A 17,323-nucleotide genomic window follows, 5' to 3' on the forward strand; every position below is an offset into this window, starting at 1 on the left:
TATGGACAGGGATAAACATTGAGAAAATTACTAGAAATAATCAAAGACAAACACATTAAAACAAAATAATAATTTACCCTAAATTTAGAAGAAAAGCCTTTTTTTTTTTAATGAAATATTTTTCAATGAATAAATGCATAACATAAATGGTGTGCTGATACTTTTAACAACCCATGTCCGATGTGGATTTCCGTTTAAAATAAAAAAAAATTAAAATAAAAGTAGGGTTTGAACTACATGAGAAACTGACCGGACTACATTTTTACGTCATCACCACGCGCCCCCGATGAGAAGGACCTCTACTTGGAAAGCGATGCACGTGAGCGTGTCGGCCAGGTGTTTACCGTCTTTCCTCTCGGGTCAAACCGAAGTGAGCAGACGCGTAGCTCGGCTGTCTCCGTCCTGTCACATTAACCGGTTTCTGGGTCGTCCTTTTGACCCCCTGCTGCGCCGACGGAGCGGCTCGACGATGGAGCGGGCGGCCGCGAGCACCCCGGTGTCGGCGGGGGAAACCGCGGCGACGGACGCGAAAGAAACCGGCAAACGCAAACACGACGAGCCGGACGGAGCCGCGACGGGAGGCCGCGGGAAGAGGAAAAGAGGCGCCGGAGGGAAGAAGCTCCGTCCGGGCGAAAGATACATCCCCCCGCCGCAGAAACGCAACCCCGGCGTCAGCTTCAACCGGGAGCACTTTGACGAGACGTCCTACTACTTCGAGGGCGGGCTTCGTAAAGTGTGGCCGTATTACTTTGACTTCAAAACGTACTGCAAAGGTCGCTGGATCGGGAAGAGCCTCCTGGACGTGTTCAAGAGCGAGTTCAGAGCCGAGTCCATTGAGTATTATCAGCGGGCGGCCAATGAGGGTCGCATCCGGCTCAACGAGACCCCCGTGGAGGACCTATCCGTGGTGCTCAGGGTCAGTTTCCACACTTCATGTTATAATAATTAAAAACCATGTGGTGGAGCCAGACAACCAAACGAAATCCCACTACTGTAATCAGGAAGAGTAAAAACTTTTCTTTTTTTTTTTTTTAATCAGCTGATGGCTGGTTGTTCTTCTATGTGGGGCCGGTTGTGGCCAAAAAAACACACAAAAAAAGTTTTAATCTCTACGTCACTATCCACAGAACAACGACCACATGAGGAACACCATGCACCGCCATGAGCCGCCCGTGGTCGGCAGGCCCCTGGAGGTTCTGGTGGACGACGGCGAGGTGCTCGTGGTCGACAAGCCCGCCTCCATCCCGGTCCACCCCTGCGGCCGGTTCCGCCACAACACGGTGATTTTCATCCTGGGAAAAGAGCGGGGCATCTCCGAGCTTCATACGGTCCACCGGCTGGACAGGCTCACCTCGGGAGTCCTGCTGTTTGCCAGGACGCTGGAGACGTCCAAGAAACTGGACCAGATGGTGAGAGACAGACAGGTATGTTCACGATGGTTTGTACTTTACTCCGGGGTCTGACCTACCTGCTGGTCTAGTGGCCCGGGGCAGGACACGTTTATGCATTGACTGGCTCATTTGGGCCAGTAAAGGCCAATCAGATACAAACGCATTTTATATAATGTCATCGTCTTCAAGATTTGTGATCAACGAAATGCACCGTGGCCTCTTAAAAATGTCCCCTAAAGGACACACACACACACACACACACACAGCTGCATAAATATATTACTTATACTAACTGCGTGAGTCTCTGCAAGAACATCAATAACACGCCGCCCCACCCACCATCATAAGTAAACTCGCTCAACCTGTTAAAACACTTCTTTCTCAGCATTGTCTGAGACACAACTCGTTGGTATATCGTAAACAACTAAATCCGAAGGGAACTTCACTGTTGTGCATGTTGTGTATGATAAATTGCCCAAATGACCAAATAAGTGTTGTTCTCATTTCGGCCAGTAAAAATATACAGGACGGCAATTAAACTCCTGCACAGTGAGCCGGTGTGGGGGAAAAAAACTGCTAAAAATGAAATCAGTGGGTTTTCAAAAAGCTCTTCACGTTTGCTTTCTTTACCAGCTAGAAAAGGAGTACGTGTGTCGGGTGGAGGGGGAGTTTCCAGAGGGTGAGCTGATATGCGAGGAGCCCATCCTCGTAGTTTCTTTTAAAATCGGCCTCTGCCGAGTTGACCCGAAGGGAAAAGAGTGCCGAACCGTGTTCCAGAGGCTCAGCTTTAACGGGAAAACTACTGTGGTCCGCTGTTTGCCCCTCACTGGCCGCACACATCAGATCAGGGTGCACCTTCAGTACCTAGGCTTTCCCATCCTCAACGATCCCATCTACGGGTCCTCAGCCTGGGGGCCTCACAGGGGGAAAGGGGGGCTCGTGGGGAAGACGGACGAGGAGCTGCTGCAGAGTCTGGTTGAGGATCATCGCTCACAGGAAAATTTACACCTGCTGGATATGACAGACGACTGCGTTGGGGTCACACAAGAGGCGGAGAAAAAGGAGACATCTGAGAAAATGGACAAGTCAGAGGATACCTCTGAATCTGACAAAGACGGAGGAAGTTGTCAGACACGAGTAGATGCAAGAGACAACAAGTTAGAAAGCGCAGAGACACCAAACAACAGCTCACTCGACCAACCTCAGAACCCTCCACCAACCAAGTCAAATGGAAATCAGACTGAAGCAGCTGAAGCCACTCAAACTCCTGCGGGGACTCGAGACCACCTGTGTAGTGAATGTAAACTGGTGCGACCGGACCCCACAGACAAAGATCTCATCATGTACCTCCATGCTTTACGCTACAAAGGACCTGACTTTGAATATTCCACATGTTTACCTGACTGGGCCAAAGAGGACTGGGTCGCAGTCGACTAGAGCGGCCTCCATGAACGCTGATGATGGATTTGGTATTTGATGTGCGTATGGCCAGAAATCCTTTTGAGAGATTTTGTTTTAAGGTTTCATTGTGATTTATATCCGTCACGATTTTCGGAATGTGGTATAAAATGCCTACAAATTTGTTTTGCAGCTTTTAAACAATAGAAGATCATTTTATGTTGAAGACTTGTTTTACTGTCAACAATATTCTTTGACTGTAATGTGATCCTTGAAACCTGTTATCTGTCCGGTACAACAACTGAGATTTGAAATAAACCAAAAGCCAGTCTGCAGGAAAATAAATATTTTCTTTTATTTCAGTTTTGTGAAAAATGAACAACATTGACAGCTGTAAATAATAGTGGTGGTGACCTTTAGTTTTTCTTGTTCATAGAAAGCCTGTGTTGTTTATAAGGCAGGTTATTCTGCTGAGTGATTTGAAGTGAAGGCTCGTTGAAGAGTTGTGATCATACAGTCATGATGTCAAAAGCCAACACTTCTTACAGAGAGAAAGCTTGGGAAAAAAAAACAACCTGCTCATAGGCACATTTCATATAGATCTCTTCTTGTGCAGGTCGTAGTGCTGAACCACCTCTGATACCTCTTTGTTTTATACGTTACACCATATAAAGGACCATAAACACATCTTATTGGACTTTTTCGGAGAACACATCCTTTGCACAAAACACAACTTCAGCTGTTTCAACCTATGAAACAAACCGAAGACATTTGGTCACATGCTGTTCATGTAAAAACTGGAATGATATTGAGATACACAGAAGCAGCTGACGTGACTGATCAGCTGTTGGATGGGGTGTAAATAAAGGCTACTTTTTCATTGGAGTTTCTCTTAATAATGCAGCAATGTCTGTATGCAAATTATTGTCTGTTGATGGAGTGGCTTGTGTGATGGTACAATTACTGCTTTTGGAAATTAGAGCTGCTTTTTTACAAATGCTAAGGCATACGCTGACATCCATGGATCCGGGAATAGTATGCACATTAGTTTGCCAACTGTACAAACTCACATACAGTGTTCTATTATTATTATTATGATTAGAAACCCTTTTTTTGCCCTTTTAAAATCAGCACAGAAGTAAACTTTTTTTTTTTTTTTTTTTTTTTTGGCACTGACACTAGAATAAACGCCATGACTTTAATTCTGACCGTGAAACACTCAAAGCAAGCCAGGACAACACAAATGACACACTGCTAGGTTTTCTGATTTTCTACGTCAAGGACACACTGTACATATTATCACCGCAGAGTGCAAAAGTCAACTGACTTGCTCAGGGACAGCTGTTTGCTCCTCAGAAGCGAAAATGATTGAGTCATGCGGAAAAAGAAAAACAATGTGGCGTGGCTCTGCACACGCAATGGAGCTCTTTCTCTGTATATCTCCTGTTTTTATATACGGATAAATGTATATGGCTCATTAGGGTCAATTCCAGCATGGAGAAAGGCCAGCGGGTGCACACAATTGACATTGTACTTGTTAAAACCCAGTCTGTGCAGAGTTCAGTTTCAGAAGTGTAAAAGTTCCAGGCACCATGTAAATTCTGCAGGCAAGCAGGCGCGGTACTTGTTTGGCTTTGTGTCGTTGACATACTGCAGCCTTGATTTCAAGTGTGATACAGAAAGCTTCATCTTTCAATGTCCCCCTGTCTGAAAATGCTTGGCTGACATAGTCATGCTTTGATTGGACCTTTAGATGAAGAAGACACTCATGCTCTGACCTCATTTGTTACAGACACTGAAAAAAAATCCCAACAGCAACATCAGACAAACATGCTGTCACATGTTACATTTGCAGTTGGCTTATACTTCCTTAGCATAGTATACAAATGCAACCGTGTTTTCTCCTTTTGTAACTTTAATATGCTTCTGTCAATAGTGATTCCTTTTTTTTTTCCTTTTTTTTATAGATTAAGAGCAATGAATGCACAGTGTTTGCAAAAAAAAAAAAAAAAAAAAAAAAAATCCTCCTACTTTGCTCAGCACATATCCTCTCGTTGTCCATCTCTCTTTATCCAAACGTCTGGTAAGTCGGGCTTACTGTTGGGTAAAATGACCACGTCTTCACTCTGGCTGGTGCGGCCCTTCCCGCAAGTCTCATAAACTGTTTCTTTCAGTGAGAGACGGAGCGTGTCTCGCTTCCCGTTGAGGTGTCCCGGTTGTAACTGCACCTCTGCCTCTCCGTCGTGTTGCCGCGAGCTTGACGGTCCCGGTTCGATGTCACTGAGGCATGTTTCACGGGAGTGCTCCAGACCTTCGCAGGAGCTTTGAGACTGGGAGGAAAGGTGTCCTTTACGGGACCGGTGAGGGTGACATTCCTCTGCGCTATTTTCATCTTTGCAGAGAGACGGCTGGTCAATAGTCTCCAGTGTGTGACTGATGATGGTGTCCTCTATGCTTGAAGTTGAAGAGAAGGATGTATTGCTCCAGTGCTTGACACCCGCAGACTGACCCCTGCAAGTTAGACACAGCAGCTTGTCCTTGGCAACATCCTCTTGTGCTAGGGCTGTTGGATGTAAGGTGTTTTCTTTGTAAGGAGAAGAGGTCTGCAGGGCTGGAGGCGGCTGGCAGATCTTATGTTGATGACTGCACATCTCCTCAGACTCCCTCTCCATGCTGTTCGTGCCCACGTCTCTCCCACAGTACTCGATCTCATCAGAGAGCACAGAGGGCCGGTTGGACAGTTTGCTGGTGCAGGTGCTGTTGTCAAAGCTGTCACTCAGGCGATAAGCCAACGGCTGCAGCTCGTACTGCTCAGGCCCTCGCTTGCCACCGCCTCCCTCTCCTGTCTGTTTCTGTCTGTGCTGGCGTTGGTGGTTGGGGTAGAGATAGCCACCTGCTTCTTTGTCATAACTCCTCCTCTCTCTCGATCTGCCAAAGGCCCCGTTAGCAGCCGAGGCTGACGAGGAGCCGGGCTCGGAACAAGAGGAGAGCACGAGGTCTGTCTGGTCTGAGAAACACGGCAGCGTGATCATCCCACAGTTCTTCTGGGGTCCAAAAAAACAGCACAGGGACTGGAAAAAGAAAGTTGCAAATCCACACGCGACACATTTCACCAGAAAGAGGAAAATCCCAAGCTTTCTGAACAGCAAGGCCGTAGCAGGTAACATGATGATTCCCATGGAAAAAAATGCACCAGAGACTATTGCTACAGGGCATCCCATCCTTTTAGTGGCGTGTGCTACTTTGCCGATTTTGTCCGAATGAGGCGCCAAGCTGTAGGATATGCAGTAGTTAGCAATGAAGTCAACAGACAACCCTGCGGCCGATGATATGAACAGAGCCTCGATGCCACTCAGCTGCCATTCAAGAAGAACAAGAAGGCCAATGGTGACGAACACGCTGCCTCCCACAGCTACAGTCCCGTATATGCTCAGTGGAATATTCCAGGTGGTGAAAAGAAGCAAAACAAACGTGAGAGCTACTGAAAAACCGGCTACTAGCAGAGTTTCGGAGCTTAACGACTGTTGGAGATCAAACAGAGACAGCTGACTGATGAACCAGCCATTCTCCAGCCCTTGCGGTGCCCCTGATATTTCTCTGTTAAACCATGTCAGGATTTCACTGTAAAAAACACTAGTTCTGCTGTGGTTGAAGCTGTAGAGGTATGTGGTTTTGAACGCCAACACGAGGGCAGCGACCCTGCCATCTGGCTGGAAGTACAGGCCTCCGCTGTGTGCCAGATGGCCCTCGGCATACCTCTCCGCCAGCATCATGCTAAGGCAGTTCTCAAAAACACTAGGAGGGTAAGGGAAAGGGATGTTGTTACAGCAGAAATGAAGGGCGTCATCGCTCTCCGAGCACCTTCTGACAGACACCCAGTGTATTAGCTGCTCCACAAGACAGATGTTGTCTGTCATCACATCTTTATCCTCAGGTGATGGAGGGGAATAAAAGCTCTGGTTCTGCACACGTCCACACAGATCCCTCAACCAAACCTGAGCATCAGGTCGGCTCATGTTAAAGTCCGGGTCAAGAACTAAAGAGCCATTGCTTCTTGGGTCGGAGTGATCCCCATTATCAGTGGGTTTGACGCCCCAAACAAGCATCAGCGTAACAGATTTATCTTCTCCGTTTCTCTGTCTCTCAAACATAAACATTTGACGGTACTCCGCGTCATATCTCTCAAATGGGTGACTGGAGCGGAAAAGCTTGGCGACCTTGCTATCAAGAGAGGGCAGCTTCATGCCCGGGTCGATGCACGACATGTACATGCCCCCCGCAGCGAGCACCACAAACAAGCACACCCAGATGTACCGAAACTTTACCACAGCACAAGGCAGGATTTTCAGAAATAATAAGTTGGACGTGTCGGTGAGACCCCGTTTTAATTCCCTCAGCTTCTGCCCGAGGCTGAAGAGGCACCTCTTGCGTGAGCTCGTGTCCCAGAAGCCCCCGGGGTTTTTGGAACAGCAGGGTTTCCATCCCTGCGCTGCAACGGACGCGGAGGACGTTTTTGTGTATCGCTCGCGCAGAATGAAGGAGCACGGAAGCCACACCAACGCACAGAGGGAGCTGATGAAAGAGGCGGTGCCGAGATAAACAGAGAAACATCTGATTGCTGTGATGCTGCTGAGATAACCACAGAAAAAGGACACGCTGGAGGTCAACCCAGACGCTAAAATCAAATAGCCAACTTCCTGCAAAGCTCTGTTTACTCTCTTCTTCAGGGAGGCGGAGGGGTTTTGGGATATCTGCTGATTCCAGAAGTCGGCAAAGATGAAAACGTGATTGGCGCAACTTCCCAAGAGAATAAGAGCTGCCGAAAGGTTCACCATGGGAAAGAAAGTCAGACGAAATGCTACTTTGTAGAAGAAATAGGAGGTGAGGAGGGAGCCCGTGATTGCTACCACAGATAATGCTACTATAAAGAAAGAGTGGAGATATAGAGCCATAGTGAAAAGAAGAGATACGACAGCGAGGACAGGATACACCGAATCTCTCGCCAGGTAATACTTGAACAGAGTCTGCTTGATGCCAAAGTCGATGCCAGTGATGGTGGTATTACTGTAGGTCAGATCCCTGCCTTCCAGACTGTTCATGTATATCTCCATCATGTGCTGGCCTTTGTCGACGGGTAGGAAAAGAAGGCTGTACTTCAGCGTTGGGATTTGGTATTCAACAGTCTGCGGGCCAAGGAAGTCTTTGTCAACAAGGAAGTGCAGGATTTGGAACACCAGATGGGATTGTTTGCAGCGGGAGGGAACAGAGGAACAGCCGCCATGTTTGGGTCTCTCGACACAGGCTTCCACTAGATGTCCTTCATGATAGTACTGAGCACATTTCCGGAGGAGATTCAGAGACTCGGAAATCTGACGAGAAGAAGGGAAAATTGGAAAATAAACCTCCAGATGCTACAACAGAGTTGAGTTACAGTGAAACGCTGACTCATTTTTACTTCACGCTCTTTCGTATTCGCTTCTTCTTAACATGTTGTAAAAGTTAAACGAGCTAGTAGCACTTTCACATCTGCAAGACCATTTGTCACTTTACAAGAGCGAACGAGTCCGGCATATAAAACCCTGTTGTTTTTATATTTTGATATTTGTACAGCTTATAAGGTGTCAATAATTGAGCTGTACAGGTCGATGTCGGTAGTTCTTTTTCTTTTTGTTTTACCTTTAGACGGGGTCACCAGAGATATTACTTCGAATTTTCAGTCTTTATGCCAAATTAAGCCTATGTGTCTTCTGTTAGCTTCATGTTCAACAGGCACACATGACACTAGTTTCAGTCTTCTCATCTAATCAGAGCGATGAAGACTATTTCCCAAATCACTGTACTTTTCCTTTAAATAGTGAAAAATATATATATATATTTGTATTTCCAAGGTTAAAGAATGAATTTTGCTTCTCAAAATGTACCTATCAATATAAACATTTTATTACAACTGATATAGTCATTTGTTTTTCGGGTTAATTTTGAGAATGAGAAGGAAACCAAAGTACTTGTTGTGAGGTGAGGCTGAGGCAGCAGGAGGCATTAGTGAGGACCGCCAAGTAATTCCCCAGAGACCAGCTCGGACAACAGCCGCTTCTGGACATCCCCTCGGCTTCAGCCCTCACGTTCTGCTGGCACAGATCCTGGAACTGGGGCTGGGAGCGAATCTGAGTCAGACAAGAGAAAGGGTTTTTTTTTTTTGAATGCATGCCCAATTGCAAATGAAGCAATTGACAATAAAATCATTCATTCTCCATTCGATACAATTTATAGTTAAAATTTTGAATATAATCACTATTAAACAGAAATCTGAGGGTGAGATCGACTCGAGGGAAAGGAGCTAAATGCGGAAAGAAAAGGCGAGACGCGGGATTGAAAAGATCGGAGCGAACCCTGGACTGCTCCATTTCACACATGGCATGGATCGCCTTCAGGCTCCAGAGACTGGCCGAGTTTTCTGATCGAAACACCAGCTGGGCCAAACGCTCGCCTGTGAAACAGATGGATTCAACGTTCAGACACAAGATAAGCAGCAGTGAATCAATCATTTGACGAATAAGTTGGTACTATTCAGCGGTACTCTTGTCGTACGTTTTGCAGGGAGTACCGATTACTCCTCAGCAGGCTGCAGGGGTTTGCCTTCCATTATGTTACAGTCTCAACATATAGCTTACAGTCATAAAAGTTGCTCAACTGCTAAATGGGCACAATCTTTTGTTTAAATTTAAATTTCAGTTTGAAGGATTCAAACTGAAATGAATGACACACCTGGAGCGTCACAGAGGAAGGTGTCTGGAGAGGAGTCTCTAGCCAGCATCCTCTTAACGCGAACTCTGGAGGCGTCCTGGTCGCCACTACGGTCTCTGTTCACCACACCTCCGTATCTGGCACAGAAAGAACCACACATACACAAACAGATGCAAATGTTAAAGCTTTTTTAAATACATACATTTTGGTCCAAACGAGCAGAAGTCCCACTATTTAGTCATTTTTCAACTTAAATGTATTGTTATTTGGCCACTTGCGGGCAGCACAATAAATTGTAAATACAAAAACAGACAGCTTTTTTTTTTAGTTGACATTGCAAACGTGTTAGCAAACGGTTGCTCATTTACACATCTGGCAGACACGCCACAACATTAGCATTTAGTTGGATTCGATCTCCTTCTGTCTCAGATTCGTTTTCATCCACTTCTGAAAAACATGTCTGCTTAGACTTAAAATGGTCAATGGGAATGATGAGCGTGAACCTCGCACCACAAACCAAAACAATAAGCTGAATGATGCTAAAATACTCAACAGAGCAGATATTTGTCAGCGGATTCGTCATTATGACTTTAATCATTTATAACTTCTTTTATTAAAACTTTATTGACTCTTATCTTCTTACAGCACTATGCTCTTATTTCAGTGAACTTATACTGAATCAACTTTTATTTTGTATCTACTGCTTATATAATTGGAGTCATAGGTATTAGCGCTGGCAACGCCGTTTTATCAGTTTTCAAACACACAACATGATGCAGCACGCCAAGCGAACATGACCACCAGTTCATATCCATTTGTACAGCGTTTGTGTGCATTGATCAAAGGTGCAGCATCCCTGTGTTAGAAACACTACATTCCACCAAAACACTCTGCTGACCTTCTACTGAGCTGCTGTGGTAAAGGAGACAGAGTTTTCCCCGGACCGGTGTTCTCCTGCAGCTTTGACAAGCTGGACTGGCGAACTCCAATGTATGTTCCCCGCGGCTCAAAGCCCTGAAGAACAAGAGCACACACACACACACACACACACACACACACACACACACACACACACACACACACACACACACACACACACACACACACACACACACAGATATCAAAGCTGAAGACACTGTGGGGACGCTGATACCGATCGACACGCTGCAGCAGTTTGCTGAATTAATCAGCATCACAAGCAACATATGTTGTCTGAGGTACCATTTCAAAAAACACCCTGGATTTGCTTGTTTGGCGAATTAGTGTTTGTGTGTTTATGTTAAGCTGCTGTGGAAAAGCAGAACTCGAAGTGTTGGCATTATCATACCCTATTCTTATGTAAATCGTTTTAGATTAGTCATTATTGATGCATTGTTGTGGTTCACATGTTTGGGTCATGTGAATCATTTCTTAATCAGTGTTTATCCTGGAAGCATGCATGTGAAGGGTAAGGAGGTGTTTTTAATTACGATGACAGAGAGGTCTGATGCAGCCTGGCTCATTGAATCTGAGATGAGACTGAAGTAAATAGATATGGCTGAAATCATGAGTCATTAGGGAAACAATAATTATCACTCAGCCTAAGGCTGTATTGTGGGTTCGACGGAAGTTGACGGAAGCAATACTGTACTAAAGAAAGCCAAACTATATGATGTGCAGATAGAAACCTGTTTAACAGCCACATTGCCTCGATTTTAGGAACAAAAAACAACTCCCAGCAGTGTTTATCACAGTGTGTGTGTGTGTGTGTGTGTGTGTGTGTGTGTGTGTGTGTGTGTGTGTGTGTGTGTGTGTGTGTGTGTGTGTGTGTGTGTGTGTGTGTGTGTGTGTGTGTGTGTGTGTGTGTGTGTGTGTGTGTGTGTGTGTGTGTGTGTGTGTGTGTGTGTGATTGAGACTCACTTGCAGCGGATCAGAGAAGTCTGGCAGCGGACCGATGAGCAATCCGGCCAGCGAGCATCCGAGCAGCAGCAGCGCACAACCCAGCAGCACTGCCAACGGATAGTCCACTATCACATGCGTATAACTGCCAAACAGAAAGTTATTCAAAGTTAATTATCGAAAATTATTATCAAAATAAAAGACATGGAGAGGCTTAGGCTTCGAAAGTGAACATGGGTTTTACTGCTTACTTTTTAAGGATGCAGTAGAGCCCTCCATCCCTGTTAATGGTTGAAAGATATTATTTATTACACAATATAATGACAAAACAAATTTCAGTTTTGATCTTTCCGCCCTTCGTAGCTCCATAGCTGGCTCCATATTTACCATACCGACATGGTGGTATTCATCTGATCTAACTCCCAGTAAGAAAGCGAAACCCACCTTACTGTCACCACATGTCGCTGCATCGGTTTCTGTGTCCCGCTCTCGTTTGACCCGTGTAACCAGTGACATCTCACCGCTCTGTGACGCGATGCCTGATGGGCAGAACTACAGCTGTTTCCCACTTTCACAACTACACCTCCTTCAGGATGAGGACCAGCTGTGTTTGAATGGCAGTTGTGGCAGGCGTTTGTTTTGACCGGCCCCTGATGGTTGCAGTGGGGACATTTTCGGGGCTGCGGTGAACCGTAAGCAGTTTGAGGACTCTGGGGAACCTTAAGGAAAAGGGAATATAGGAATTATTATACAACACACATTATACAAAACCAAACGTGGGTTTATTATCCTCTATTCAGAGAGGATTCTAGTTTCATTCAAGTTCTTTGAGTGACATGGTGACTATACTTGCCACTGCCTCCTAAATCCAGCACCTATTTTAATGAATCCCGTTATATCTATCCCAAACAGCAGAGTCAGTCCTCAGGCTTACTTGGTGATAAAGCTGGAAGGAGGAAGAGGGTCTGCCAAGGCTGCTGCAGCTGTCACACAGCTCCCCTTCAGACTGGATGACTGTCAACTGGTCCTCAGCAGAGCTTTCAGGAGGGCACAGAGAAACCGCTGGGATGTCACTGAGGACAGGAGAGAGAGGACAGGAGACCAATGTAAAAATATGAATTACAGGAGAGAGGAAATGATTGACAGAGAGGCAGCAGTGAAAGTAACGACAATGTTCTTTTGGAACGAAGGTGCAAAAGTTCAGTCTGTAAACAGTGACTGACATCTCGGTTTCTCTGCTGTGCTTCTTGGCTTGGCTTCATCTCACGTTCAGTAGAGACTTGAGCGGTCCAGCAGAACTAATGAGGTAAGGAATGGTTTTCTGGATAACACACTGTGGCTACTGGAAATAAGGCGGGCCAATTAAAACGGGGAGGGGGGGTGTAATGATACGTCTCTCCCCTCTGAGTTTGTAATGTATTCCCTCCTCTTCCTCACAACAGATGTTTCAAGCTCCCTTGAAAACTTGGTTAAGAAAAATGTCTATTTTTAGCCATGTTAACAGTATGGCTCCGTGGATAGCAGTGTTTGTTGTGTAGTGTGTTGGCCCAACACTCTTGTCCAGATTTTAAATACCTGAACAACAACGGTATAGACTGACCTGAACTGTAGTATAGATATCTAGGCTGGCATCACCTGTAATACACGCTACCGTCCACTAGAGGGTAGAGTGCCGGTGTCGTGGTTTGCCTCACATAGGCCTGAAAAGTAAATGCGAGTAATAACAGCATTGTGAAGAAGGAAATCATGTGACGGAGGTCATGTGACAAAGTCCAAACATGTTGAAGTTCGAGAAGGGAGGAGGTCCGTGGAAAGTTATAAGTCAACATGGATTTCTTTTGAGTAGCATAAGTTAAGTGCATAATTGAATTAACCTCCGTGATGTACATTATGTGACAAACGTTACTTACGTAAAATTCCTCCTCTGGTGCCGATCTCTAACCAAATTACAACCATGTCACATTTAACCCACACTCTAAATCTTTTCCTAAACCTAAACACCTAAAAATGAGATTTTTGGTGCGTAAACTTAAGGCACCTTACTTTTCACGCCTCGGCTTCGATAAACGTTACACTGACATGGTATATTTTTTTTAATTGTTAAGACACTTGTCTCTGAATAAACTGTAATGACTGGCAATGCTATAATTTTTTTAAAGCCACATCAGCAGGTCAGAATTTTAATACTTACTTTAATACTTCAGTTTATGGCTTAATAAACGAATGACACTGTCATCAGCCTCAGCTGTGTATTTAATTATCTAACACTACATAAGCTAAGGAATAATTTATTGCAGTTTTATTTTGCCTGTCTCACCGTGTAAAGTAGGGCAAATAAACAGACCGAACTGCACAACTGTGTAATGTTCAGCTTGTATCTCAGTAAAGGGGCCATGAGGTCTGTGCAGTCAACCGCATGCTTGTTTTTCCACAGTAGACTGGATGCTACCGCACTTCCTGTCTTGTCACCATGGCAACGGAGTAAGTCAACAGAGCCTAACTGACCTCACACAGTTTTATTTGCATCCCATAATAAGGCGCACAGATGATGACTGGTCTGTTGAATTGGTGGTGTATATTAGCTGAGGAACTGTGGAGCTCAGTGAAGAACTGAGTTTAGTCTTCATGTTACAATAAAACTAATATGAGCTAAATAATAAATAGCTCAAGATGTGCTCAGCAGCTTTGAGTCACAAAGCATATCTTTGGTGGTTCAGCATATTTAGATGCTGAGCTGAGTGAGGAAACACACAAAACACTGCCATCTGATTTAAGACCATCTCTATTGCTGTAACATAATAAACTCCGATCGTTCAGTGTTCCAAGCAGCGTGAAATTAATCAAATTATATATGTGCCGATCCTCTCGGCCCGGGAGCCTCCTCAGCACGGGGCTCGGGATATTAATGTTTCAGCACAATTCTTCAGCTGGTTTCCACAGAGCTGTCTGACAGCGGTGAACACAGGAGGGGAGCAATTTGTAAAAGTCATCAATATTTCAGGGGATGAATAAAAAAAAAAATACATCCAGGAAGGTGTCACCAAGCTGGTCCCTGACACCCAGGATAGAATTAAGGACATGTCAGAATTACCTCATAAATCTGAGTTCACATCAAAACAGTGTCACTAAAGGTAGGTAAACTTTCTAAATGAACACAGTCATGAAAATGTCTGAGGGGAGACAGAATATTAGAAACACTTCTCGTTATTACAATTCAACGTCCCCCACAAACTACAGCCAGCGCCAACAGTCTCGGCAGAAACGGAAGATTATGACCTTTCTGAAGGTGGCGTTTAATGTATTATACTGACATTTGCATACTGTCAAGTGGTATGCTAAATTACAAGTGTAACATGTTTTAGAAGTTTCTAATTTAGAATGAAAAGCTGAATTTGTAAGATAACAGGAGCTGTGAAATAAGATGTTCAGTAAGAAATACTTTTCTCTGAATTGTAGTCAATTACTGCTGAAGTCATTTTGAATTTGTGCTTGAGCGCAGTACTTCCTAAAACTGCTGACTATGTTTCTGCAGTCAAAACTGAGTGAGTAAAGTCACCTTTAGGGTTGAAAAGACTCAGCGAGGAGAACATCTCTATCAGCTGCAGTCTTTCTTCTCTCTGCCTTCAGGTCTCTGTCTCGCTCCCTTTTGATAGCACGTCTCTTGCATCAGCTCTCTCCGGATGCCAGTCAATGTCATGTCTTTAAATATTTCCCAGACTGACAATCATATGCATACACGCTGAAGAACAGCGCCGAAACTTACTCTATATGCAGAAGGCCAACTAACCTTGTTGAAAAGCCTGAGCTGTGGGAGTGTGGAGGAAAAGACAAGAGCCTTCAGGGTATGAGGGAAAAAAAACAACCGAGGATTCTTCTTGGAGACAAAAATGCGGCCTGCTGCCGAGCTAAAGGGTGACAGGTCTCAGCTGTACGCAGCCCTGCTTTCATGTTTGAACCCTCCCTGCCATTTTTATTATTATTTTTTTCATATGCTGGTCTGGAGAACAAAGTGAGTGACCGGGTGACATCAGTGACCCAGAGAGCTGGCTTTTCCAAAGCAGGACGATGACACTGAACAGATCTCAAGTCAGCAGTTTGTGTGTGATTCCCTGATCTGTGCTGCTTTCTGCCCATACAGTATATCTGTCAAACGCAGAAAGGACAACCGCACAAAGTGTTTATGATGGTAAATTAGAAAACACTGAAAACACTAGCTATTTTCTTCCAAAATGATGGAATCATCGTGTGATATAAAGTAAGCTAAGTATATTTGACGTGAAAATATAGTGATTACTAAACAGAAATGATCAAAAGTAAACTGACAGTGGTACCTGGGCATCTTGTGTTTTTTACCAGCAGAACAAACAGTGCAACATAATCAGGAAATAATGCTGCAATTACGTTGAAATAACAATGATGACAGTGTAATGGAAAAATAACATGAGCAGAAATCATATCCTGCACGTAATCCAATTGTTCACAGCATAAACATCTGGATTGAGTAGCGCTGAGCGATACTCTGAGCGACCAAGAGGGGAAAAAACGCATTCACGTCTACTACTGTGAATATCATTTATTTTTCTCCACTAATTACACAGTAAGCCTCAGAAGAAATCCACAGCAAAGAGAAAACAACCCACCTTCGGCAAGCCTCTTGAATGTCCTTCTCATCTATTGGAGAATCATCCATCACTATCGCATCCGTGCTTTCTCCTATTGTCGAACAAGCCTCCATCCTCCTGGTGCGCCTTTGACATCTAAATATTCTCAAAGGCAATCATTTCCTGTCATTTTGAATTGGGTTAACTAAACCGTTGATCGAACCATCAGCCTGGACTGAGTCCACGAGGATCGGATGTACGGGCTTGTTTCTGGGGCTGCTACTACGGAGCAGCACCGGGGCTCTGTGGGTTAATCTGCCCCGAGCAGCGCTCTGATTGGCGCAGCCGCGGTGATGGTGAGGACGCTACACGGTCGCTGTCCAACCGACCACGGTGCTGGAAACCCAAGTGACGGATGAAATGCATCGGTATCTGCTGAACTGGCTTGGACACGAGCTCCAGCTGCTGTTTAACCTATTACGAATGCGCACAGACAGCGATGCTGCGCTCAATTAAAACAATCATTTCACAGGGACTTGAATTTTACATATTGATCACGTCAAGACTGATTTGGTGAAATGCACTGCTCCTAATCGATTCCCTCTGAATGTAAGTAGTCCCACGTCAGTAGCCTATAATAATCCACATTTAATTGCACAAAAAAGACAGACAAATCTTCCACTTCCGATGAAAAAACATGTCTTTATATTGATTGTCAGTATACGTGGCAAATGCATCCAAGTATCAAAGTTAGTGTAAAAAAAAAAAAAAAAAAAGTCTGGGGCCTGCTTCCTTTATGTTTTTGTTTCATTATAGTGAAATAACAAACAATTTCGTTATACCCAAGCTATGCTAAGATAATACTTCTTTTTTTAAAAGTTTACAAGTTGTAACTAGTGTTGTTGTTTTTTTGTTGTTTTTTTAATAAATCAATACTAAGGCTGAGTCAGAAATTAGCCTTTCATCTATCAACTTTTCAGGGATTTTTCACAAACTGGCAACCCACAATGTGTTCTTTCAAGGTTTACTCAGATATTGCATTCACAAAACGGTTTGGATGTAAGGTGTTAGTGACCTTTGACCTCTCACCTTTGACCACCAAAATTGACATCCTTGGTCCAATTGAAAGTTTGTGCCAAATTTGAAGAAGTTCTCTGAGATAACACGTTCACGAGAATGGAACAGATGGACGAGAGGGACGTTTGTGTTAAAGTTTAAAGAAATTCCCTCAAGGCATTCAAAATGTATTCTCAGCTACAATTAGTTTTCCTAAAAACGCTCTAGATCGTTCTATAAAAACATTTTAAAACA

General features: G+C 44.4%; 2 protein-coding genes across 3 annotated transcripts; one reads left to right on the forward strand and one right to left on the reverse strand.

Moving 5' to 3' along the window:
- Window positions 1-173: 173 nt before the first annotated feature.
- rpusd2 (RNA pseudouridine synthase domain containing 2) lies at window positions 174-3,674 on the forward strand. Of its 2 annotated transcripts, none has more exons than XM_069718189.1 (3): window positions 174-916; window positions 1,128-1,424; window positions 2,025-3,674. In XM_069718189.1, the coding sequence occupies exons 1-3, from the start codon at window positions 287-289 to the stop codon at window positions 2,826-2,828; spliced, it is 1,731 nt and encodes a 576-aa protein (XP_069574290.1). In that variant the 5' UTR covers window positions 174-286; the 3' UTR covers window positions 2,829-3,674. The 2 variants fall into 2 exon arrangements, with proteins under 2 accessions (XP_069574290.1, XP_069574291.1); XM_069718190.1 differs by having other exon boundaries at window positions 1,128-1,409.
- On the reverse strand, window positions 3,121-16,325 carry disp2 (dispatched RND transporter family member 2). The gene is made up of 10 exons (XM_069718188.1): window positions 16,052-16,325; window positions 12,346-12,484; window positions 11,856-12,130; window positions 11,663-11,692; window positions 11,433-11,556; window positions 10,432-10,547; window positions 9,555-9,670; window positions 9,179-9,276; window positions 8,795-8,953; window positions 3,121-8,158 (listed from the first exon to the last, which is right to left on the reverse strand). Exons 1-10 carry the CDS (start codon window positions 16,144-16,146, stop codon window positions 4,826-4,828), a joined length of 4,485 nt encoding a protein of 1,494 aa, XP_069574289.1. The 5' UTR covers window positions 16,147-16,325; the 3' UTR covers window positions 3,121-4,825.
- Window positions 16,326-17,323: the final 998 nt, after the last annotated feature.

Source organism: Brachyistius frenatus, unplaced genomic scaffold (genome assembly GCF_029030835.1).
Source record: "Brachyistius frenatus isolate BFR_SWC_R1_liver_20210118 unplaced genomic scaffold, ASM2903083v1 Contig_187, whole genome shotgun sequence".
Classification (NCBI taxonomy): domain Eukaryota; kingdom Metazoa; phylum Chordata; class Actinopteri; family Embiotocidae; genus Brachyistius; species Brachyistius frenatus.

Coding starts and splice junctions, on each gene's coding strand:
- disp2 (XM_069718188.1), bottom strand. CDS start 16,146: ATGGAGGCTTGTTCGACAATAGGAGAAAGCACGGATGCGATAGTGATG. Junction 12,485..16,051: donor ATTCAAGAGGCTTGCCGAAG/GTGGGTTGTTTT, acceptor TCCTGTCCTCAG/TGACATCCCAGCGGTTTCTC. Junction 12,131..12,345: donor CCTTCCAGCTTTATCACCAA/GTAAGCCTGAGG, acceptor CTTTTCCTTAAG/GTTCCCCAGAGTCCTCAAAC.
- rpusd2 (XM_069718189.1), top strand. CDS start 287: ATGAGAAGGACCTCTACTTGGAAAGCGATGCACGTGAGCGTGTCGGCC. Junction 917..1,127: donor ACCTATCCGTGGTGCTCAGG/GTCAGTTTCCAC, acceptor CACTATCCACAG/AACAACGACCACATGAGGAA. Junction 1,425..2,024: donor AGATGGTGAGAGACAGACAG/GTATGTTCACGA, acceptor TTTCTTTACCAG/CTAGAAAAGGAGTACGTGTG.